General features: G+C 44.5%; 1 protein-coding gene across 8 annotated transcripts in view; it reads right to left on the bottom strand.

Moving 5' to 3' along the window:
- Positions 1 to 26,273, bottom strand: part of LOC139268955 (cell cycle checkpoint control protein RAD9B-like) — a 106,507-nt gene that overhangs the window by 8,003 nt on the left and 72,231 nt on the right. For all 8 annotated transcript variants that reach the window (XM_070887844.1, XM_070887848.1, XM_070887843.1 and 5 more), the window contains 3 exons: positions 9,877 to 9,941; positions 7,988 to 8,113; positions 6,088 to 6,337 (listed from right to left, as the gene is read on the bottom strand). In XM_070887844.1, coding sequence (XP_070743945.1) covers positions 6,088 to 6,337; positions 7,988 to 8,113; positions 9,877 to 9,941 — 441 coding nt within the window. The remainder of the gene's footprint in view (positions 1 to 6,087; positions 6,338 to 7,987; positions 8,114 to 9,876; positions 9,942 to 26,273) is intronic.

Here is a 26,273-nt window from a genome sequence, read left to right as displayed (position 1 = left end):
CTTCCTGGATATGAGGATGTCCTGAAGGGGTCAAGGTCAGAATCTATTTGGTTAGCGTTGTGAAACATCATCATCATAGAAACAAAGAAACATAGAAAATAGGTGCAGGAGTAGGCCATTCGGCCCTTCAAGCCTGCACCACCATTCAATATGATCATGGCTGATCTTTCACCTCAGTACCCCTTTCCCGCTTTCTCTCCATACCCCTTGATCCCTTTAGCCGTAAGGGCCACATCTAACTCCCTCTTGAATATATCCAATGAACTGGCATCAACGACTCTCTGCAGCAGGGAATTCCACAGGTTAACAACTCTCTGAGTGAAGAAGTTTCTCCTCATCTCAGTCCTAAATGGCCTACCCCTTATCCTAAGACTGTGTCCCCTGGTTCTGGACTTCCCCAACATCGGGAACATTCTTCCCGCATCTAACCTGTCTTGTCCCGTCAGAATCTTATACGTTTCTATGCGATCCCCTCGCATCCTTCTAAACTCCAGTGTATAAAGGCCTAGTTGATCCAGTCTCTCCTCATATGTCAGTTCAGCCATCCCTGGAATCAGTCTGGTGAACCTTCGCTGTACTCCTTCAATAGCAAGAACGTCCTTCCTCAGATTAGGAGACCAAAACTGAACACAATATTCCAGGTGAGGCCTCACCCATGCCCTGTATAACTGCAGTAAGAAATCTAAAGATCTCCCTCCACACCAAACATTCGCCGAGCCTTCATCATAGGCTATCCCTCGAATGAGGATGACTTGCTTCCACATGAGTTCACAGATGTTTCAATGAAGAACCCGATGTTCCAGTCCTGAACTCTAATTGAAAGGGCGGAAGATGCCTGTGCATGGATTTTTGTAACGTGTGGTGACTGTTGCACACGGGCTTGACAAAGCTAGGCCTTTATCCAGTGGCAAGGGTTAACCAGGACGACTGGAGACCTGCTCTGCTGCACGAACCTAGTACACACACCTATCGCAGTGTGGGCAGGCTCGTGCTGTTCCTGGGCCCTCGGCTCTTCTGGGCCCTGTACCCTCATTCACTGCACTTTCACCACGATCTCTCGCCGCTCCTCCGCCACAAACATTTTCCGCACCTCCGTCGCGATCCCTCACCGCTCCGCCACAAAAACACTCACCGCATCTCTGTCACGATCTCCCTCCGCACCAAACATTCGCCGAGCCTCCATCATGATCACCCACCAAATCTCAGCCACAATCCCTCATCACTCCTCCGCCCCGTCACTCATCGCAAATCCGCCACGACCTTCCAGCTTCTCTGCTGTACCAGGGCCCCGCCGATGCTCATGCTCATGCTCCAAATGGCGACCTGGGTCCTGATGACGTCACCCAGTCGCCCACCTCGAAGCCGTCGCACATTTGTGTCAGCTCACGCTGGAAGCTACAGTGGCATGCGCCAGCTCTTTTTATAGCCCCGACCTGCGAAGATGTTCTCACGCAGGTTGGGGTGGCCCACGATGTTCCAGGGCCCGGGCTGGAAACAATAAAGATGCCATTACACTACTAGGTGTATTCTATAGGCCGTCAACTAGTGCGAAGGATATAGAGGAGCAAAGTTGAAAGGAAATTACAGAGGTGCAAGAACTATAGATAATGGGGGATTTCAACTACCCTAATATAGACAGGCATAGTAATAGTATAAAAGGCAGAGAGGCGGAAGAATTTCTGAAGTGTGTTCAGGGGAACTTTCTTGATCAGTATGTTTCCGGCTCAACGAGAAATGAGACATTGCTGGATCTGGTTCTGGGGAATGAGGTGGGTCAAGTAGAGGATGTGTCAGTAGGGGAACATTTAGGGAACAGTGATCATAGTATCATAACGTTTAGACTAGCTATGTAAAAGGACAGGAAGCAATCTAGAATAAAAATATTTAAAGTACTAGGACCACTGTTTTTCTTGAAACATAGAAACATAGAAAATAGGTGCAGGAGTAGGCCCACTTGGGCGTACAGGGCACAATTTCAAAATTTGCAGATGATGCAAAATTTGGAAGTATAGTGAACAGTGAGGAGGATATTGATAGACTTCAAGAAGACATAGACAGGCTGGTGGAATGGGCAGACACGTGGCAGCTGAAATTTAATGCTGAAAAGTGCAAAGTGATACATTTTGGGAGGAAGAATGAGGAGAGGCAATATAAACTAAAGGGTACAATTCTAAAGGGGGGGTGCAGGAACAGAGAGACCTGGGCGGAGATGTGCACAAATTGTTGAAGGTGGCAGGGTAGGTTGAGAAAGTGGTTAAAAAAGCATACAGAATCCTGGGCTTCATAAATAGAGGCATAGAGTACAAAAGCAAGGAAGTTATGTTGAACCTTTATAAAACACTGGTTCAGCCTCAACTGGAGTATTGTGTCCAATTCTGGGCACCGCACTTCAGGAAGGATGTGAAGGCCTTGGAGGGTGCAGAAAAGATTTACAAGAATGGTTCCAGGGATGAGAGACTTGAGTTAAATGATTAGACTGGAGAATCTAGGATTGTTCTTCTTAGAGCAGAGAAGGTTGAGAGGAGATTTGACAGAGGTGTTCAAAATCATGAGGGGTCCAGACAGAGTAGATAGAGAGAAACTGTTCCCATTGAAGGAAGGTTCGAGAACCAGAGGACACGTATTTAAAGTGATTGGCAGAAGAACCAAAGGTGACGAGGAAAATCTGTTTTACGCAGCGAGTGGTTAGTATCTGTAATGCCCTGTCTGAAAGGGTGGTGGAGGCAGATTCAATTGTAGCTTTCAAAAGGGAATTGGATAAGTACCTTAAGGAAAAACATTTGCAGGACTACTACTAGCTGAAGTGCTCTTGCAGAGAGCTGGCACAGGCGCGTCGGGCCAAATGACCTGCTTCTGTGCTGTAACCATTCTATGATTCTACTTACTGCTGTATGAGATTCTTTCCAATCATCAGTAAAATGATGGAAGGAGTCATCACTAGTGCCATTAACATCCCCTATTCATCAATAATTTGCTCATCAATGCTCAATCCAGGTTCCACCAGGACCACTCAACTCCAGACCATGTCATAGTTTGGGGCTTCTTCATCAATGATCTTCCCTGCAACATAAGATCAGGAGTGGGGCTGTTCGCTGATAATTCAGCATGTTTAGCTCCGTTCACAACTATTCCAATCATGGAGCAGCCCAGGCCCATCTACAGCTAAGTTTGGACAACATCCAGCTTTGGGTTGACAAGTGGCAGGTAACATTTGTACCACACAACAGGTAGGTAATGGTCATCTCCACAAAAGAAAATCAAATCAGAACCCCCAACCTTCAGTGGCACCAATATTATCAAATCCCCTACCATCAACCTCTTGGGGGTTACCACTAACCAGAAGCTTAACTGGACTAGCCAAATCAACACCATGGCTATAAGATCAGGGCTCAGGCTAGGTACTTTGCAACAAGTGTCTCACTTCCTGACTCCCAAAAGCCCTTCCACCATCTAAAAGGCTGAAGTCAGAAGTGTGATGGAATACTCACCACTCACTTAGATGGTTGCAACCTCAATAACTCAAAACTGTTGACTGACTTGATCAACATCCATGCTACTGTACTGAACATCCACCCCTCAAACACCAGCACACTGTGGCTGTAGTATGCACTATCTACAGGATGCACTGTAACAACTCACCAAGTTTGTTTTGACAGCACCTTCCAGCCACACAACCTCTACCACCAAGGACAAGAGCAGCAATATCATGGCAACACTGTTTCCTTCAAATCACACACCATCCTGACTTGGGACATACATCACCGGGTCAAATCGTGGAATTCCCTACCTAACACCATCATGGAAGTACCATCACCACAAGGAATGCAGCAGCTCAATAAGGCCCACCAATCAATAAGGCTCAAGACAACTAGGAATGGGCAATAAATGTGGCATTGTCAGTAATGCCCACAATCTGTGAATAAATAAGAAAATCTAGACTAGTGAGTATAGGTGGGCTATTTTATCATGGAGGGCATTAGTTAAGTCTGCACTTAATATCCAGATACATCCACTTTCCACAGTTGCAGCACTGTGTTCAGGATCGCGAACCCTGAATTTTTTCCCCCATCCTTAGCCCTGGAGCTCTAATGTCAATTGTAGCAGCCCAGTTGCTACCCCCATCTGCAATCAGAAAATTTTTTCAAAACTAGGAATTGACCCTGAGACCTTCTGGGCTGTACCACTAAATGCTATACCAAGCCATGTATTTCCCACTGGGCCATTGAGAGTACCTTAACGTTAGTGAATAGTACATTTTGGAAAGGGTTGTTGGTGTAAAACTCTCTTCTATTGAACTTTGCCATCAAAATAAGGTGACTTATGCAATTCCAGATAAGTTCCAATTTAAAAGGAGTTAGTGGGAGTTACACCAGTGGCTCAGTTGCTAATTCACCTCATATGGCCCCTATTTTCCCCAATTAAGAAATCTGGCGTCCACTTACCTGTACGCATGTTTTTCTTGTCACCGACAGCGCTGAAAAAAACCCGCTATTCTCTCCGAAACGAAACCTAAATGTAGCGTTGCACTACCCGAATCCATCTCAGTGGGCAGAGCTACCTGTGCGCACCTGAAATGCACTGTACATGCGCATAAATATATATTTTAAAAAAAGAACCACTCAGTGTGCATGCACTTGTGTGGAGGACCATCGGCCAAGGATAGCAGCGGGTCGAGTCGTGTAGAAGAGTAGGAAAAGGCTGCCCTGGGTGTTTGCTGGAAGATGCCTCATCTTGTTGTGGTTAATTTTCCTGCTGTTTGTCAGAAGAAGGCTACTCTTCATTCTTTGGAATTTCTTTTGCAATTTTTACCCAGTTGGAGCTTCGATGGAAAAGGCGAGTGGGCTGGAGCTTCGATGGAAAAGGCAAGTGGAGAGGATTTGTGTTTATTTTGCTGTATAGTTCATCATTTTTGGAATCAAATACTTTGAGTTGTAACCTGTGCAAGAAATCCTGATTTGAAGCCACAATTATCGCGTGTTCTTTTAATGCATGTACTAAGATGGGAAGATTTGCGTTTATTTTGCTTGCAGTTTTCTCAACCAAGGAGGAGCCTTAAAAGTAAGTTTTATTTCAGTTAAATTAACTTTAAACTGCAGTTATTTGCTAGAAAAAGGCAGGGTGGACCTTCAGCCAAGGATAGGGATGGGCCAGCGCCGATTTCTTTAAGTGTAGGTATGGTTTTTTTAAATTGTATTCAATGTGTCTGTGCGCGGTTTAAAAATAAAACGTTGTTGGGGAAAGTGGCCTTAATGGCCTGAAACGGCACGTAAACAGCTTTTTACAGTGCACCAGCGCCAGAATATATGGCCCCAAAAATTCTGCCACTGTTAATCGGCACCGGCAACAAATATTGGGTAAACTTTGAAAAGTCCATCCACGCCTGAAAAATCGCTGGCTGCTAAAAAATCGGCGCCCAATCCTGGGGAAAATAGAGGCCATAGTCGGGAGGGTTTTTGCAATAGAGACCACTGCCCATTCCTGTGTAATTCAGCATCTTCATGAGAAAGGTGGAAAAAACATTGGAAAGGGAAGGGTATGAGCTAATAATCCACTCAGAAAAATTTGAAGGAAATTTTTATATACTAACAGTCAGATGAGCATTTCGTCTCATGCTTAGAAGCACTTTTTAATTAAATGAATGTCTCTTAGCCAAGGAGAGATGCTCGGATACTGTTAGCTGATTACTCTTATAAGTCCTTCATCAAAATTAAGTAGCTTTTTACTGAAATAAGTGAAAAACATTATTAGGGAAAGAAGGGAGGGAATTTAAATCTAGGGAGCAATTGTGCTAAGAGCTGAGATGTAACATTTCACTGTGCTAGCCTGCTTAGATTGGGAAATTGTCACAAAACCGCTTCTCTCAGGTCAGTGTTAAAAACAGACTTTCTGTGCTCAAAATAACTCTTTTTAAAAAAAGGAAATATGTTTTGATTAGGGAAACTTTATACTAAGACAATTATAGACTCTTGACCAGAATTTATGGTGTCCGATATACATTAATTTAAAAAAAATTATTTTATATAACAAAATAAGTTAATTTCAACCCCTGTTCAAAAATAATTTGTATACAACAAAACAATACTCTACCTTTTTATTTGGTGGAGTTCCAGGCACTACCTCATTTTCCAATCTGTCCTCTAAATCATTGCTTAACACAGAGGAAGCCTTGACATTTTTTGTCAGCTTTTCATTAAATATGGGGCTTCTGCAGTATTCCTTTACTTCCTGAATTCTGTACTCTACATCTTTTTGTGAAGTGGCTAATACAGGTGAATTCATCTCTTCATTAATCAATTCATTCATATTGTCTTCAATTTGATTATTTGTCAGATTTGCACTGTTGGTAAAATAATGCTTGTAAGTTACTGGTAGTTGTCATGAACTACTATTAAAATATTAATACACACATATGTATGATTTCCTATAACTTTCATAAATGTGTGGGCCTTCAGCAAACTAAAAAAAGAGGGCTGGCTGGGCTTTACCTATTTATATAAATTTCTAAAGTTTATTCATCAGCTTTAATCTAGCTGCCAGCTCTGAATAGAAGTATACTTGACACCCAATTTACTGTTATGAATCAATTTTACAAATTATAATTTTAAGAATTTCAGAATATTTGATTTGATTTCACTGGTCAATATATTGAGGTGAAACAAATCCAATAATATGGTTCAAAAATATTGGGAAAAAATTAATTTTTTATTATTGCCATTACTCTTAAAAATGGAAAAATATAGGGTTAACAATATCAGGTGGTGGTTTACTAGAAAATAAAGCTGAATGATGTTGCAACTGCATAACTATGACAATGGTTGTACATTTTTAGCTGATTAATGCTTAAAAAATTGATTAAGTATACATGTTAGGAACCTGTGGACTGTGAAAATCAAACAGTCATGAATTCAATATTACTCAGATAGACATTTTGTTGATTCGACATGACCTAATGGCTGCCTTAAAAGATTATGGTATTTTATGTTGCATGGAGATGGGATGTCAATACCATTGGCACTGCAAATTGTCTGGAGTTACTATCATTAGGAGCTCAATATAACTAACTATTCACAATAGGGAGAATGGAAGTTGAATGTTAAATAGCAGTAAGGAAGCAGCACCATGTACGATAAATGTGCTTGAGCCATAAAGGAACAGATCAGAATAAAAGCAAATTCATGCATAAAAAGGAACATAGGGGGAAAAAATCACACAATTGTCATCTGCCAGGTCTGCAGGGGAAGGAGGTTTGAATGTGTACATACCTCTGCAATATAGTTCCAGCAGTGATCCCCCGACTGCTGTAACTCTCTGCCCCACCTATATGGTATAAGTTAAAGTCACTTGTGCAATCTATAATAATAGTTAGTTTTTTGTCTGTTGTGGGGCAGGGACGAGATCACGTGGTCCAGACTGAGTGACAATTGCACTGACCAATGGGCGATCAGGAACCGCCCGGCCTTGCAACCAATCAGAGCGGGGAGCTAGGGTGTAAATTTTAGAGCTTTGATTGACGCTGGGTCTGCTCCAATGAGGGGGCGGCAGTAGATGCAGCAGGGCCTCCCCAGGCATTGCTGCTGAGCCGAGAGGAGCGCGTGGCGGCAGAGACGGGTGAGAGAAAGAGGGAGGGAGGACATCAGTATTGATTTTATAGATGAAGATGATAACAGTCTAAACAAGTGCTATTGCAATAAAGATACTAATTTGACCGCAAATGTTTTGCAGGTCTCTGCTAGTACTAAATATTTACATTTTAAATTTCTACGACGCTTAGAACACCAGTGGAATTTAGCTGAACACATGTCATTGAAATCACTTCAGATAATCTCTGGTTTACAATTAAGCTAAGATGTACATGTCTCCTTTTAAACAGAAGGATTATATATTGTGAAAATAATAGGAATTAAAGAAGTGCAGGAATCAAAGAGAGAATAAATATTTAAATCAACAGGATAAAGAAGCATTCAAAAGAGTTTTTGCTATTCAGTACCTCTTATTGGTAAAAGTCTTTAAATTCTGAGTGTGCTGTGTTGATGAGCGGCTCCCTGTGTCAGCTAATGTAGCCAGCACAAAAATAGCTTCAAGCATCGTATCATCAATGCTAAATGCAACTGGCCTGTAAATTACATGAATAAAAATGACTGCAATTCCATGAAAATAAGTTTTGCAATGCTTCTCACCTTTTTAAAAAAACTGTCAGTATTTGCATACATTTGCATAAATACCCTTTTAGAAAAAATAATTTACAATGTCATGCAATTAGCAGGTAAATTATGCCCTCATGAAGAGAGAGATTATGTTTAATTAGATGCCATGATGGGAGTATTAATGTACTAGATGGATACATTTAGATGGATTGAATGGCTTTTTCTCATCCTCAGTTTTTCTTATGCTCTTAATTATGAGAAAATGGACATTTTCAGCTAAATTCTATCTTTAAATTAGCAGGTAATGTAAATTAGCATAGTGACATTAGTGTCTATGACACGGAGGTAATAAATTATATTCGTGCAGCAGAGCTTACGAACCTTTTCCACCTTTAAGAGCACAAAAATAATAAAAGAGCTGATTATTTTAGGAATTTAGGAATTCTATTATTAATACAAATATTTATCTTAGAAACACCCATTACAATTATTTCCTTGTTGTCTTAAAAGTATCTGATTTTGGACAGACCTGTCGCACTGCTTGGAACTGGGACTGACCTGTTAGAAAAGAGTTGAGTGACAGGGTTGCCTGGAATCCTGGCTAATACTAGGGAGCAATTTTGTTAACTACCAGCCAGATTCCTAGATCTCAGGTTGCATGATGGCAAGACACCTCTCCTTAGGAGAGAACATTGATAGTCTACTAAGATTACTCTGTGACTTAATCAAGAAATAGGGGTCATAATCACTAACCCACTCCAATTTCCACAAGAGTGTTTCTCCTCATCCTTCGCAATCTCCAGGTCATCGACCAGACAATCCTCCTCCATGCCTTCTCCTCTACTGTTCAGCTCAGTTGGTTCTACTTTCACCTATCGAATTATAGGCCGAGCATCTCAGCAATGGTTTCTCTTCTTGTTCCTGTACCATTATCACCAGAGTCCCAAGGATCCCTACTCACCTACTTGCCACCCCTTGGCAACATTAGCCACAAACACGGGGTCAGCATCCACGAACGGTGACAACAACCAGCTCTACCTCTCCACCATCTCTGTTGAGCATTCCATTGTCAGACTGCTTGTCCAACAACCAGTCTTGGACAAGCGGCAGTTTCCTCCAACTCAACACTCTGTAGACCAAAGCCAACATCTTTGACTCTATAACAAATACTGTTCCTTTGCCACCGATTCCATCCCCCATCCGGCCAGTTTCAGATTGCCTACTTCTACCTCCATAACATCGTCCACCTCTGGCCCTACAGCAGTACAGCCAATCTCCTGAACTCTCTAGCCCTTCGACTCTGACCTCATGTGCAACAACCCCCCCCCCCCCCAAGCACTTCCTTTCATCCCCACCATTGGTGGTTATGCATTCAGCTGCCTTGACACCTCGCTCTGAAATTGGCTCTTTAAACCTGTCCACATCTGCACCTCCTTTGACCCTCCTTAAACCCCACCTCATTGACCAAGCTCTCATCCTAGTAGTTCATTCTTTGGCTTCACATCCATTTTTTTCCAAATACACCTCTGCAAAGTGCCTTGGAATGTTTTTCTAGATTAAAGGTGCTATATAAATATAAGTTGTTGTTAAGCTCTTAAGCCACAAATACAAAATGTTCTAGTACAAATGGAATGACAAGCTCATTGTTTGATGACCACCTACAAATCAGTACATACATTTTTAGGGGTTTTTTGTTACAATAAAGCTGCTGTTTGTAGAAAACAAAACTTACTTCCCAGCAGTTCCAAAATGGATTGAAACAGAAAGGTTCATAGATTCTGCAAATGCTAGAAGACCCTAAAAATACAAAATATGAACATATGTGCAGAAAAACATAGTAGCATATAAGTCTTAAAATTATTAAACTCTCCTTAGCAGTATAATGTAGAGTTAAAAAACAGAAAAACATTTTAAACTAAAATGGGTGATAGCTATATCATTCACGTATCTTTCAGTTATATAGTTCCCTCCTCCCAACCATGGATTAGCAAGTTGCTAGATGACCAAATATAAATTTTGATAAGTGAAAATCCATTTCAAGATAAATCTGCTAGATTAATTACAAGATATCATGCAGTAATAGTAAATGTCCCAAGTGAAATGGACCAATCACTTCTTCAATCTTTTTTCTATGGTAGGAGTTTAACATTTTATTTGTTCGTTCCTGGGATGTGGGCATCACTGGCAAGGTCAGCATTTATTGCCCATCCCTAATTGCCCTTGAGAAAGTGGTAGTGAGCTGCCTTCTTGATCCGCTGCAGTCCTTGTGAAGGTACTCCCACAGTGCTGTTAGGGAGGGAGTTCCAGGATTTTGACCCGATGAAGGAATGGCGATATTTCACTGAACGGCAATATGTGTAACTGTTCAAACTCTAATGGATAGGACATTTTGAAGCCACAGTATTTATTTTCATCATCATCATCATCATAGGCAGTCCCTCGAAATCGAGGAAGACTTGCTTCCACTCTAAAAGTGAGTTCTCAGGTGACTGTACAGTCCAATACAGGAATTACAGTCTCTGTCACAGGTGGGACAGACAGTGGTTGAAGGAAAGGATGGGTGGGGAATCTGGTTTTCTGCATGCTCCTTCCGCTGTCTGCGCTTGGTTTCTGCATTCTCTCGGCGACAAGACTCAAGGTGCTCATCGCCCTCCGGATGCTCTTCCTCCACTTAGGGAAGTCTTGGGCCAGGGATTCCCAGATGCCGGTGGGGATGTTGCACTTTATCAAGGAGGCTTTGAGGGTGTCCTTGAAGCATTTCCTCTTCCCACGGGGGCTCGCTTGCCATGTAGAAATTCCGAGTAGAGCGCTTGCTTTGGGAGTCTCGTGTCGGGCATGTGGACAATGAGGCCCACCCAACAGAGCTGGTCAAGTGTGGTCAGTGCTTCGATGCTGAGGATGTTGGCCTGATCGAGAACACTGATGGTGATGCGTCTATCCTCCCAGTGGATTTGCAGGATCTTGCAGAGGCAGGGCTGATGGTACTTCTCCAGCGCTTTGACCTGTCTACTGTATATGGTCCACGACTCTGAGCCATATAGGACCTTGTCTCTCTTATCTGGAAGGAGGAGAGCATGCCGGGAGATCTCAGAGATGCCGTAATCGTGACCATCTTCAAAAAAGGGGACAAGTCTGGCTACGGCAACTACAAAGGAATCTCCCTGCTGTTGGCCACGGGGAAAGTTATCGCTAGAATCCTCCTCAACCGTTTTCTCCCTGTGGCTGAAGAGCTCCTCCCAGAGTCACAATGTGAATTATTTTAATAACACCTATAAAACATCAAAAAATAAGTTGCAGTTCTTGTGTTGAAGGTGTCATGTATCTTACATTATTATATATAACTGTATCCTAACATGCTATATATGACTGTAATAAGATATGACCTGTAACCACCAGCATACCTTACCACCAGGGGTGCACTTGCAAGAGACAGGTATATAAGGACAGGTCTCAGGCAAGTGCAGCATTCCAGAGCTGTGAAATAAAGGTGTAGGTCCAGAGTGACCTTGACTTCACTACATGCCTCGTGTGAATCTGTACTGAGGGGACAGGACTTTACAGTGGCGACGAGTTACGGGATTACAGAATCCACAGAATGGCGAACAACGGATCAGATGAAAAGTACAATGCGGGAGACAATTGGGAGGACTTTATAGAAAGGCTTCAGCAAAGCTTTGTAAGCAAAGACTGGTTAGGCAACGATAAGGCAGACAAGAGAAGAGCCCATCTCTTGACCAGCTGTGGCTCGAAAACATACGCTTTAATGAAGGATCTGTTGGCACCCGAGAAACCAGCAAGCAAGTCGTTTGAAGAATTGAGCACACTGGTAAGAGACCACCTGAAGCCAGCGAGCAGCCTACACATGGCCAGACACAGGTTCTACAACTATGGACGCTGTGTGGGCCAGAGCATACCCGACTTTGTGGCGGAACTTCGGAGGTTGGCTAGTTTATGTGAGTTCTCCGATGAACTGAGAAGAGAAATGCTGAGAGACTTTTTCATTGAAGGAATAGGCCACGCAGGCATATTCCGAAAGCTCATAGAGACCAAGAACCTGACCTTAGAGGCAGCAGCACTGGTTGCACAGACATTCTTGGTAGGGGAAGAAGAAACGAGGTTGATTTACAATGCAGGTACGACAACTAACGAAATATCGGAACAAGAAGTTCACAGCATTAAACAAGCTGCTACCTCCATACACAGACAAAACCGGGAGAACAGGCTCTCGACAGCAGGCAGAAGCCATCAAGGGCCACAGGAATGGCCGTTCACACCTCATCAACCCACAATGCGAGCAATCAACTACAAACTGAGAGAAGCTCAAAAGAGATCAGCCAGACGCAGCTCATTCTTTGGGAACACTTTGAACAATGGAATAGGCCTGTGCTGGAGCTGTGGGGGTAGGCACTCATCAAGGGGATGTCAATTTCAGCAGGCTGTTTGCAGAAATTGTGAATATACAGGGCATTTGGCCCGCATGTGCAAAAAAATGGCAGCTCGGTTGGTATACGAATCGGATGGGTCGGAAAGCGGACCAGAAGATGGTGGGGACAGTACCTGGGACACCGATGTACACGATCAATGGCCGCTGCTCCTACAACAGGACGCCTCCTATAATGATGAGGGTCCTACTCAACGGGATATCTGTCAACATGGAGCTGGATACGGGAGCGAGTCAATCTCTCATGGGCGCTCAACAATTTGAACAACTGTGGCCGCATAAAAGAGACAGACCAAAACTCACAAGGGTCGACACTAAACTAAGGACCTATACCAAATAAATCGTACCAGTCCTCGGCAGCGCCATGCTCTCTGTCACACACAAATGGATAGTGAACCGACTTCCCCTGCGGATTGTCCCCGGAGACCCCCCAGCACTGCTGGGGAGAAGCTGGCTGGCAAAACCAAACTGGAAATGGGATGATGTCCATGCCATGTCATTAGAGGAACGGAACTCCTGCTCAACAGTTAGAAAGCGATTTGAACATCTCTTTCCGCCGGGTGTGGGCACTTTCAAAGGGGCCAAAGTCAAAATCTACATCACACAGGATGCTAGACCGGTCCATCACAAGGCCCTATGTGATGAGGGAAAAGATTGAACACTAACTAGACAGGCTTCTGCGGGAAGGCATTATATCACCTGTGGAATTTAGCGACTGGGCAAGTCCCATCGTCCCAGTCATGAAGCCTGATGGATCCATACGAATCTGTGGAGACTACAAATCTACCATAAACAGAGTCTCCCTACAGGACCAGTACCCGCTGCCCAGAGCGGAGGACTTATTTGCCACATTGGCTGGAGGTAAACTTTTCTCAAAATTAGACCTCACATCTGCGTATATGACGCAAGAATTGACCGAGGAATCCAAGCTACTCACCACCATCAACACACATCGAGGCCTTTTCATGTACAATCGATGCCCATTTGGCATCAGGTCGGCAGCTGCCATATTCCAGCGCAACATGGAGAGTCTGCTCAAGTCCATTCCGAGGACGGTTGTATTTCAAGACGACATACTTATCACGGGCAGGGACACCGACTCCCATTTCCGTAATTTGGAGGAAGTACTAAAGCGGTTGGATCGGGTAGGCCTACGTGTCAAGAAATCAAAGTGCCTGTTTCTCGCGCCCGAGGTTGAATTTTTGGGCAGAAGGATTGCCGCTGATGGAATCCGCCCAACAGAGTCCAAAACAGAATATTCGCCTGGCACCCAGGCTCCGGAACGTCCCAGAACTGCGCGCCTTTCTCGGGCTACTCAATTACTTTGGGAACTTTATGCAGAACTTAAGCACATTGCTGGAGCCTCTCCACGTGCTACTCAGGAAGGGGTGCGATTGGTTTTGGGGGGACGCCCAGGAACGCGCCTTCAATAAGGCATGCAACCTTCTGTGTTCCAACAGTGTTTTGATTTTCTTTGACCCAGGTAAAAAGCTAGTTCTCCCATGCGATGCGTCAGCGTATGGGGTTGCGTGCGTTTTGCAACATGTCAATAGTTCGGGCAAATTACAACACATAGCTTATGCCTCCAGGTCACTTTCGCGGGCGGAGTGCGGGTACGGAATGGTAGAGAAGGAGGCGCTCTCGTGCGTGTACGGTGTCAAAAAGATGCACCAATACCTTTTCGGGGCCAAGTTCGCGTTAGAAACCGACCACAAGCTCCTCACGTCCCTCCTATCTGAGAGCAAGGCAATAAACGCCAATGCCTTGGCGCGAATTCAACGGTGGGCACTCACGCTGGCGTCCTACGACTATACCATAAGGCATAGACCAGGCACAGACAACTGTGCCGACGCGCTCAGCAGGCTACCCCTGGCGACCATGGAAGGGTCTGACGAACCGGACTGTGAGATAGTCATGGCAATCAATGCCTTTGAGTCCACAGGTTCGACCATGACGACTCGCCAAATCAGAGCCTGGACGGCCAGCGACCCCACGTTATCCTTAGTAAAAAGATGTGTCCTAACCGGTGACTGAGTAGAGGCTTGCAATGCCTGCCCCGAGGAATTAAAACCTTTTCACAGGCGCATGCATGAGCTATCAGTACAAGCAGACTGCCTGATGTGGGGCAGCCGAGTAGTCATGCCTCTGCGAGGCAGAGAGGTATTTGTCCGGGAGCTCCACCGCGAGCACCCGGGGATCGTTCTCATGAAGGCCATAGCCAGATCCCACGTCTGGTGGCCTGGTATTGACGCGGACTTGGAGCTCTGCGTCCGAAGGTGCACCATTTGTGCCCAACTCAGCATTGCCCCCAGGGAGGCTCCACTGAGCCCCTGGCCTACCAAATCGTGGTCGCGGGTGCACTTAGACTATGCGGGCCCATTGATGGGCAAAATGTTCCTCGTAGTTGTAGATGCATTTTCAAAGTGGATCGAATGCACCATTTTAAACTCGAGCACAACCTCCACCACTGCAACCATGTTTGCAATGCACGGAATCCTTGACGAATTGGTCAGTGACAATGGTCCGTGCTTCACCAGCGCAGAATTCCAAGACTTTATAATTGACCACGGCATAAATCACGTCAAGACGGCACCGTTCAAGCCGGCCTCCAACGGCCAGGCGGAGAGAGTAGTCCAAATCATTAAACAAGGCATGCTTAAAATCCAAGGTCCCACGCTGCAGGGTCGCCTGTCGCGACTGCTGCTGGCATACAGATCTCGTCCGCACTCACTGACTGGGATCCCCCCCCCCACGCAACTGTTGATGAAAAGGACTTTAAAAACAAGGCTCCCATTAATCCTCCCAGACATGCACAAAATCATTGAGGCAAAGTGCCGTAAGCTGACTGAGTACCATGACAGAAATTCGAGGAGGAGATGGAATGAGATAGAGGACAAAGTGTTTGTACTAAACTATGGCAGGGGTCCCAAATGGCTTGCAGGGACAGTAACAGGCAAGGAAGGAAACAGGCTACTGGTAGTACAAATGGACAATGGCAAAACCTGCCGGAGGCATGTAGACCAAGTCAAAAGCAGATTTACCAACAACACTGCGGAACCAGAGGCCGACTACAATGTGGAACTCGCACCACACCTGGTGGACAGACAGAGGGAACAACCTGAGGAAAGGGCAATCCCAGCAGACAGCCCAGGCGAGTCAACAACAATCACACCAATCGAAACAGACAGCCCAGGCGAGATACCAGCAACCACACCCAAAGAAAAACAGACACCAAGACAAACAACTGAACCACAACTCAGACGGTCCACGCGAGAACGTAGACCACCTGAGAGACTGAACCTATAAAGACAATAAGACCTTGGGGGAGGGTGATGTCATGCATCTTACACTATAATATATATAACTGTATCCTAACATGCTACACATGACTGTAATAAGATATAACCTGTAACCACCAGCATACCTTACCACCAGGGGTGCACTTGCAAGAGACAGGTATATAAGGACAGGTCTCAGGCAAGTGCAGCATTCCAGAGCTGTGAAATAAAGGTGCAGGTCCAGAGTGACCTTGACTTCACTACATGCCTCTTGTGAATCTGTACTGAGGGGACAGGACTTTACAGAAGGTACTCCCACAGTGTTGTTAAGGAGGGAGTTCCAGGATTTTGACCCAGCAACGATGAAGGAATGGCGATATGTCACTGAACGGCGATATGCGAAACTGTTCAAACTCTAATGGATAGGACATTTTGAAGCCACAGTATTTATTTTAATAATACCTATAAAACATCAAAGAATATGCAAAAATTAACCTATACTCATCAGGAGCTTTTCATGAGCCCATTTGTCTGATTTTGAAAAATTGGAAATGATTTCCCGACTGTATGATTATGCTAGGAAACTCACAACAAAAAGGTTCATGCTGATATTAATTTTTCCAGGTTAATTACCTGTCCATTGTTTCTAGTCTCTGATTTGAGAAACATTGCCCAAGTGGATAAAAATACTGCATACAGCAGTACTAAGCCATACAGACCAAAAGATCCCATGTTCCATCTACAGAGAGTGTCAAATTGACTAACCTCAGTCAGGCAGTAATTGCAATGCCACAATAGGTCTCAGTATCACTGGGATAAGGACAGAATTATCAACCAGTTCCCATTGCTGATTGCTATCCAGTGACATCTGCTGCAAAGTGCATGTATGTAGACAGCAAGTGAACAAAGCATTGCGCTTGGCTATGATCCCCTCCACAGTCAAATGTCCTAACCATTCTCATTGTGTAGGCCTATCATTGGGGGACAAGTAGAAATGACAAGATATTGTCAAAACAAATTACCTCTAAAGCTGCAACTGTTTACAACAGGACCAATGAGGTTGTTTTGCATATTTAAGAATGGTGCACATTGCTACACAATCCAGTAGCAAATAGATTTAAGAATGGGAGAATTTTAAGAAATGAATAATAAACGAAATAACAATTAGTGTTAACAATCGTAATTTTAAAATATGTTTTCTATGTAATATGCAACTTACTTCACATTATTTCAGTTAAGGCAAGATTTATGTAGATAATGTGAAACAAATGTAAATGTAGAAATAATAAATAAGCACTGTCACCATGTGTAGATATCAGAAAGGTTTCATGCCTTGGAGTTTTAAAAATACTACATATAGGGGATACTTAAAATAACTTTACAATGCACAAATTAGAAATGTTGATAATGTGGTTAATCTTGCATTGCTGAAAGAAAAAAAATATGCAATATTGTAAAAAGAGCTATGCTTTAAATGGAAATTAAATAATATAGTTTAACGAGAGCCCCCTTTGCTGGAACTCTGCTGACATACTGAATGATGCTTCTCCAATCTACCATTAGTCAAGAGACATTAGTAACATTTGCCAACTGGCTAACTTTAAAACAATCTTTGACAGCTTATTTGTATCACATGAAGTTATAACTATGCTAAACATTTTTTTTCTCTCAAACTGTACATAGACTATACTCTAGTTAGGATCATCATCACACCTATTACAACAATATTTTACGTGGCTGGATTAGCTGCATTCTTTGCTGGTAATGTATTTTCCCAGGATCGAAGGCTCCAGATTAGCTGCATGCCTAGTCTAAAGTTTTGGCCCCCTTTAAAATGAATGGAGCCAGTCAGGAATATAGGCAGCTCCTCCATGTCAATGATGTCACAAAAGAGGCACTGCAGAATAAAAACTCTAAACAACAGATTTATATTCCGCTGGGAAATTTGATGATTTTATCATTAGAAATTTATCCTTGTAAATGTAGTTTTAACATACATTGGGGAGTATTTTAAACAAACACCGCAATGCCATTGAATAGTCAAGTCAAACTTAAGCTGTGTTTGACTAGACTACTCAGTGAAGTAAGATGAAGCAGAAAAAATACATCAACATCTATAGAATCACATAAATCTACGGCACAGAAGGAGGCCATTCGGCTTATCATGTCCGTGCTGGCAGAATAAGAGCTATCCAGCCTAATTACACTTTCTAGCTCTTGGTCCGTAGCCTTGTAGGTTACAGCACTTCAAGTGCATATCTAAGTACTTTTTAAAAGCGATGAGGGTTTCTGCCTCTACCACCCTTTCAGGCAGTGAGTTCCAGAATCTCAGCACCCTCTGGGAGAAAAAACATCTCCTCAATGCTCCTCTAATCCTTCTACCAATTACTTTACATCTATGCCCCCTGGTTATTGATCTCTCTGCTAGGGGAAATAGTTTGTTCCTATCCACTCTATCTAGCCCCCTCATTATTTTATACACCTCAAGTCTCTATCCCAGGCATCAAAACCTGCTGTTAGATGAATTATATTAAATATTTTAACGATACAAAAACCAACATGGGGATACATGAAAATTCAAGGACAAGAAAAGGTCACCGGTTGGCAGACAGGAAGCAGAGAGTCGGGATAAACGGGTCCTTTTCAGAATGGCAGGCAGTGACTAGTGGAGTGCCACAGGGCTCAGTGCTGGGACCCCAGCTCTTTACAAAATACATTAACGATTTGGATGAAGGAATAGAGTGTAATATCTCCAAGTTTGCAGATGACACTAAACTGGGTGGTGGTGTGAGCTGTGAGGAGGACGCTAAGAGGCTGCAGGGTGACTTGGACAGGTTAGGTGAGTGGGCAAATGCATGCAGATGCAGTATAATGTGGATAAATGTGAGGTTATCCATTTTGGGGGCAAAAACACGAAGGCAGAATATTATCTGAATAGCGGCAGACTAGGAAAAGGGGAGGTGCAACGAGACCTGGGTGTCATGGTTCATCAGTCACTGAAGATGGGCACACAGGTACTGCAGGCGGTAAAGAAGGCAAATGGTATGTTAGCCTTCATAGCTAGGGGATTTGAATATAGAAGCAGGGATGTCTTACTGCAGTTGTACAGGGCTTTGGTGAGGCCTCACCTGGAATATTGTGTTCAGTTTTGGTCTCCTAGTCTGAGGAAGGACGTTCTTGCTATTGAGGGAGTGCAGCGAAGGTTCACCAGACTGATTCCTGGGATGGCTGGGCTGTCATATGAGGAGAGACTGGATCAACTGGGCCTTTATTCACTGGAGTTTAGAAGGATGAGAGGGGATCTCATAGAAACATATAAGATTCTGACGGGATTGGACAGGTTAGATGCGGGAAGAATGTTCCTGATGTTGGGGAAGTCCAGAACCAGGGGACATAGTCTTAGGATAAGGGGTAGGCCGTTTAGGTCTCAGATGAGGAGAAACTTCTTCACCAAGAGAGTTGTTAACCTGTGGAATTCCCTGCCGCAGAGAGTTGTTGATGCCAGTTCACTGGATATCTTCAAGAGGGAGTTAGATATGGCTCTTACGGTTAAGGGGATCAAGGGGTATGGAGAGAAAGCAGGAAAGGGGTACTGAAGGAATGATCAGCCATGATCTTATTGAATGGCGGTGCAGGCTCGAGAGGCCGAATGGTCTACTCCTGCGCCTATTTTCGATGTTTCTGTCATTCAGCCCATTAAATCTTCTACTTACAGGTGAGTTGGTGGATTAATTTTTCTGGCTGCTGGTGCAATTGCATGCATTTTTTGAGCTTTTCAATACTTGCCTAAAGTTTGAATAGTCTATTGGGAGTGGTGTGGCTGGTGTTGATGTACTTTTTTGTTGAGTTAAAAGCTTGTGCTTCGAGACATGGGTGGCCTGGTAGGCCTTCCTCTTGGAATTGAGCATGACTGGGAGAATGAAGAGAGGCCACACAGAGCAGAACAAGCTACTAGAAGAGGGAGGAGGAGGGGGAGAAGAGCTCTCAGCAGAAGGCCATATTCACAGAGGGTCTTTAGGGAGCAATTCCCTTACCTCTCAACTTCAGCAAGGACCAATGCTTGAGACGTCTTCGCTTCACTAATCTGCCAACTACTGTGGTCATAACTGCAAGCTCAAAACAGGGCAAGGACAGCACTTCCTGTGGCTGCCAAGATGACCATGGCTCTTAACCTTTATGCATCTGTCCCCTTGCAGGCTGCTGCTGGAGATATAAGCTACATCTCGCAGCTTTCAGTAAACTGCTTCATAAGGGGATCACTGAGGCTCTCTATACATAGAGAGACAGCTTCTTCTCATCCCCTCTTGCCAGAGACAAGCAAGCAAAGCGAGCACGAAGATTTGCACAGATTGCAGGCTTCCCCATTGTGCAGGGTGCCATTGATTGCACGGACATTGCCTTGCGTGCACCTCATCTGAACTTGGCCATTTTCATGAACAGAAAGGAATTCAACTCCCTCAATGTGCAGCTTGTGTGCGACCATAAACCGCATCATGCAGCTGAATGCCCGTTATCCTGGCAGTAGTCACGATTCCTTCATTCTGAGGCAGTCCTCTGTGCCATCTGTACTTGACCCACCTACTGGCCGACTAAGGTTATCCATTCATGACATGGCTCATGACTCTGATCCAGAACCCATGCACACATGCACAGCACGCCTATAATGAGAGCCATGCTGTCACAAGGAATATTATGGAGCACACCATTGGCATCCTCAAGCAATGCTTCCACTGCCCGGACCACTCTGGAGGAGCCCTGAACTATCTGCCAAGCGGGTATCAAGAAACGTGGTATAATGTTGTACAATCTCGCCATTATGAGGGAATAGACCATGCCACCACTCAGGCAAGAAGCTGAGGAGCAGGAACACAAGGAACATGAAGTGGAAGAACAGGAACAGAGAGGAAGTATACAACTTAGACAATCATTTTCTGCCTGGGCTCTACATGATCAAATAATTCATGAGCGATACCAGAAACCTCAACCACACCTCCCCATTCACCAACAATCCCACACTTTTTACCTTTCCTCTACAACTGACCATTTCATCACCCTCTTTCCAACAGCACAAAAATAAAAACCACCACAAAATGCACTTTGCAATTCACATTTATAAAGTCAATCATTACATAATGCATTCAAAAAAACTAACCACCCTTGTGCATTATTCTTAGTGCCCTGCCTTCCATGTGCCTTTGCCTCTCCTAATGCTCCTATGAGGTGCTTCCCCAGTAGCTGCAGCACGGGTGGTGGCAGGCTTCTAACCTCTAACTAAGGAGACTGCAAATGGCAATGTCAAGCAGCTCTGGACCTAGAGACCCAGCTTCAGACTGCACAAACACGGCCTGGGCAGTCTGGCTGACAGGTAACAGCAAGAGCATTGGTGGAGTGGCAGTGGTGGGAGCAAGGATACTTTTAACCTGATTGAGGCAGCAGGTTCGTGCTCCATGGAGCCACTGCCACTCTCCTGGGGTGGCGCCTCAGCAATCCTACTGATCTGTTGAAGAAATGATTGATGGACTGCTGTGACCCAGTGGTATCCAAAGCCATGATGGCAGCAGTCTGAGCTTCTACTGCAGTACTCGGAAATTTGATGGAAGCTGTTTGTGCTGCAATGGAAGCTGTGACATAGGCCATCAGACGGTACATCATGGTGAGTTCCACAGCTGTGCTGATGGAGGTGACCACTTGTTCCAAGTTGCAAAGTATGGGCTCCAAGGTCTGCGCCAAGCCCTGTGCCAAGTTGGTGGACTCCTCCATACTCCTTGACATTGAGCGTAGGCTTTCTGGCAAGCTTTCCAGTGCACAAAGCATTTGGTTATGTACACCCAACTGCCTTCTTCTGTAGCCTGACCATTGAAGACATCATCTGACTGTTCTGCAGCAGAACTAATGTGTGATCTCGTCCTCCGGCGAGCTGGCCTGCGCGATCCTGTCCTCCTGCCCTGGCTCCTGCGCACTTGTGCTTGATGTCTCACTGCATGCAGATCCCTCCTCTATCCTAGCCTCTACAATACGCTCAGTGTCAGTCTGATTTGGTGGCTACGGATGTAAGATCGAGTGACAGAGTCTCTTCATCTTCACAGTCTTCTTCCTCCATCTCCACTGACTGGGAGAGCTGCAGTTCTCGGGTATCTGAAATGAAAAAATGACAAGGATTAGTGAGGCGAGAGGAGAATGTAAGTGTATGGAATTTTCTGCCCCAGAGAGCTGTGGAGGCTGTGAATGATTTTTGAGCGAGAAGGGAACAAAGAGTTATGGAGAGCGGGCAGGGAATTGGAGCAGAGTCCATGATCAGATCAGCCATAATCTTATTAAATGGCGGAGCAGGTTTGAGGGGCCAGGTGGCCTACTTCTGCTCCTATTTGTTATGTTATGATGTAAATGTGAAGGCAGCACCAATTTAACATGCTGCCTGCAATGCAATGAACGGGGGCAGGTTAATTGCATACAATGATCCCCAAGCCCATTTTCAGGGTTTAACCAATTTCTCTCCCTAAGAGTGAACAGATTTAAATGGTTACGTTGTTGGTATAGCCAAAGGAATCATTAAAAGTTACACCTAGAGAAGGTAACTTTTTCCATAGTAAAGAAAAGATTACTAGGAATGCATTATTGTTGGGTCTATGACATACTAAGTGTAATTTTAACTTCGGCCCAAAACCTGTGCAGAGACAGCAGTCCATTCAAACCGCCTGTCCAATGCTACCATCGCGCAGAGCTATTTCAAGTTTGGGCCACATTTTAATTTATCCTGCAAGCTACGGGCACCAAACAGGCACCTTGCTGCAGCTCACTGGTTTTGGAAAGTTGAAAAGCGGCCAGCTTCTACTGAGCCGGCCAGCAGGTTGGTTCTTTTGTGGAGGGGCGAGGGGGAGAGGAGTGGGGCAATCCCAGAGGGACGAGAATGAGCCAGCAGCGAGCCGCTGCAGTTTGGTGGGGCTTGAAGGAGCTCACCTACTACTCTGGGCTGTACCAAAAATCTCTCCCATCAACTTCCCAAGCCATTGGTCCGCTGGTTAGGCCACCAAATACCCAGGCCTACCATGCATTGCACGTGCTCAGCCCATTTGTACATGAAAATGGTAATCGGGGTCCTACAACTGACAAATTTCATATTTAAGCAGTGTTATCCAGTACATTGGCCACTCGCCATGTGGCGGACTAGGAATCCAGATGTGGCGAATTGTATTGCCGATTTGTAAATTTAAAAATTGGTAATAGCCAACATTGTTTCACATGTCATGGCAGTATTTAGTCGCATGGCATATGTATGTGTCCGTTAACCTTTTTGCACATTCGTTGATAAAATGGTAAGACGAAAAGCAGAGTGCACAAATGTTTTTTGAGACCTTTACTTCCTTGGTTACCGGGCGGAGATAGATGTTTGTTAAGTAAATATACACGTGAAGTACTGTTACCAATATTGTGGGTGTATGCAAGTCGTTTTCTACTAACAAATTAGTGCATGTGGCTAAAATGGTATCACCATAGCCACATGTGGCTAGTCAGAGATTTCTAATGAACAACACTGAGTTAAAGGCCAGCCTGAATATTGAGGACCTTGGGCGTCAAACGGATGTCCAAGATGCCCACCTAATTTTCCTCTGTCATTCGCCTGTTTTTTAGGTGAGATACAGGGGTGGCAGTTGAAAATTACTTCCGCTCAATCAATTTTGAAATGTTGAACATAGATTTAAACAACTTATTCAATTAGAAATCTGCAAAGGAATCTGATACAATTGTAGGAGTTTTAGCACTGCTGACAATCTGTTATTTTATTCCCAGGGTATTAATTAAATCCAGAGTGACAAAGACTACATAATTAAAAAATAATTGCATGGAGTGGTACTCTCAATGTAAAGTATACTTCCTCTTTATCAAATAGTCTCCTACCTTGTAAGACAAGGCCTAATTTTAATCTTATTCACAAAGTTTCCTGGAGACTCTCTATTTCAGGCCTATCTCATCAGGGAGGCACTCTGCAGACGTCGGTAAGCAGCTCTATATAGACAGCAATAATTAGCATCCTTTTCAATCCTGGATTCAGTACTGTGTAGCCAGCTGGTTCTGAACTTTCCAGTTGCTGTTATCTCCTGAACCAAAAGATGTCATCTGTTGTTTCCTGTATCTGCCTTCAACACCGTAGAGGGAGCACATACCCTCCACCTGGTGGCTCCCCACAGCAGTTGTGGAAACTCAACTGTGTGGGGAAATTGAACAATTTCCCCTTTCTCCCAAGGCACAAAAAGGCTGTTCCAAAATGTTGAACCAACCATGCCAACACTTTTAACTAAATTATCGGACTGTAAATTTTCCTATTCGTTCAGTTATCTTATCTGAGAAGGGGAATGATCATGTTGCTATTTTGATTATACTTCTCATTTATTTTTCCCTTTCAGATTCCTAGGGCACTGGTACAAGTTCTAGGGACATTGGAACAGGAGTAGGTCATTCAGTCCCTCGAGGCTGTTCCACCATTTAATTTGACCATAGTTGATCTGTACCTCAACTTAATTTACCTGCCTTTGTTCCATGTCCCTTGATACTGTAACCTAACAAAAATGTATCGATCTCAGTCTTAAATATTTCAATTCGCCCAGCATCCACAATCCTAAGCTGCCAGGGAATGTGATTTCTAGCTGCTAGGCCCGGGGGGAGAATGGTCGAATTCTCCCCAGAAACACTGGAAAATGGAAAAAAAAAATCAAGCAGTTTCTTTAATGAGCAGCTGATCCGCAATACCAGTTTTACACCCAGGCAGCAAGTCGAAAATCTGCCCCATTGTGTCCAATGGAATTATGTGGATCTTCGAGAAATGATCCCTTCGTAGGCTCAAATTCACCAAGAAGGCTGTGGCCAAGTTGGTTAACTTGCTGCAGCAGGACAGCCAAAATTTAAAGGATTATCATGGTCTGCTGCATTCTCCACAACCTTGCCTTTGAAGGAGGCATTCACATGGGATCCCTGGAGTAAAATCCCTCTGACAAACTAGGGAGGACCTGAAGAATCAAACGATGCAGCCATATAAGTACCTTTGGCAACTGCAATAATTATTCAGCAGATTTTGATAGAGATACTTTCTCCTATGTATCAACCTGCAAGTCTGTCATTGCTAGTCTGCCTTACATCTTTCCCTTGCCCTTGATTAAATAAACATTCTTAATTTTCCCAATATCACCTGTAAGCCCAGACCACTTTAGTGCACGTTGTTCTCCAGCCACTAAAAACAAATTGTACAGGAAGGCTGTGCATGCAAAGTAAACATCTTTTAGTTTATGTACTCTGAATTTAATGTCACTGCCTGCCAACAGTGCGTATATGTGTTGCAAGTTGGACATACTTTTGTGCTTCGTTAGAGTGCTACCCCCATGCTTGGAGCCTGTCAAATGGCTGGCAGATGAGCTTATGTGACAGACTCCTGGGATCTAGGTGGGTCTTACTGTTGTGTCCTTAGATGGTCTAATAATGAGTCCACGAGGCAATGTGTTGTACTTGAACTGTAGTGACCTTAGTCCTTTATTTGCTAACTCCAGAGTGAGGATCTCACCTGGTGGCCTGCCTTTTATACTAGGCCAGGCAAACCTGTACAGGTAACCTACTGCTGTGCCCTCTGATGGCACACCTTGCGATAGTACCAACAGTAGCCATGTAGGATACATGACATCACTCTCCCCTAAACCTTCAGTGCAAATCGCCTCTGCATTGATTGTGCTCTGGGCTTAGCTCTATCTGGGCTCTATCTGATTGACCCTTGGCAGGTCGTTTCAATCTTGGTTGAGTGGTTGGTGCAGTAGAGTGCTGGTGGTTGCTGTTTGTGTGCGTCCCTGACCACTCCATTCTCCCACCCCGCCCACATATAGATTATGTCGGAGGCTCATTGCATTCATATACATTCAAGTTCAGAAAAACAAGGTTGAATTAAATTTGTGGTTCCGTTGTGAGACAAGTACATTGAACTGGTGAGATACATTATCGATGCGATGACTGGTGCGTAAGGACAAACTAGTTCCAGAACTGCTGGATGCTGTCCCTGCAGTCTGGTGGTGGCGCGGTGTCCAGTGCTGGCAGTGGGAACCCGGTTGGCTCAAGTTGCCTGCCCTTGGGGCTGTTGCCGTGATTCCTAGCATCGGACAGATTCACAGATGCCTGTGACCTCCCTGTCCTTTCTTTGCGCCCTGGGTCGCTGCTGCTCCCTGAGGAGCTGTCGTCTAGCAGTGCACAGGGAACTGCTGATTCGCTGGACTGGGCATTGTTTGGCTTGGGATCCTGGCTGGTCCCGGTCCCCTTTGGGGGAACTATAGCGGGTGACCCTTCGTTTACGGGTATGGCCTTGGTGGCGATGGGGTCTGGGGACTGTGCCTTAGCACAGTCTGCTCTTTCAGGCTCGTGGCGGATGGTGCCATCAGG

This window comes from Pristiophorus japonicus, chromosome 8 (assembly GCF_044704955.1).
Source record: "Pristiophorus japonicus isolate sPriJap1 chromosome 8, sPriJap1.hap1, whole genome shotgun sequence".
Taxonomy (NCBI): domain Eukaryota; kingdom Metazoa; phylum Chordata; class Chondrichthyes; family Pristiophoridae; genus Pristiophorus; species Pristiophorus japonicus.
This window is presented reverse-complemented; position numbering and strand designations above follow the sequence as displayed.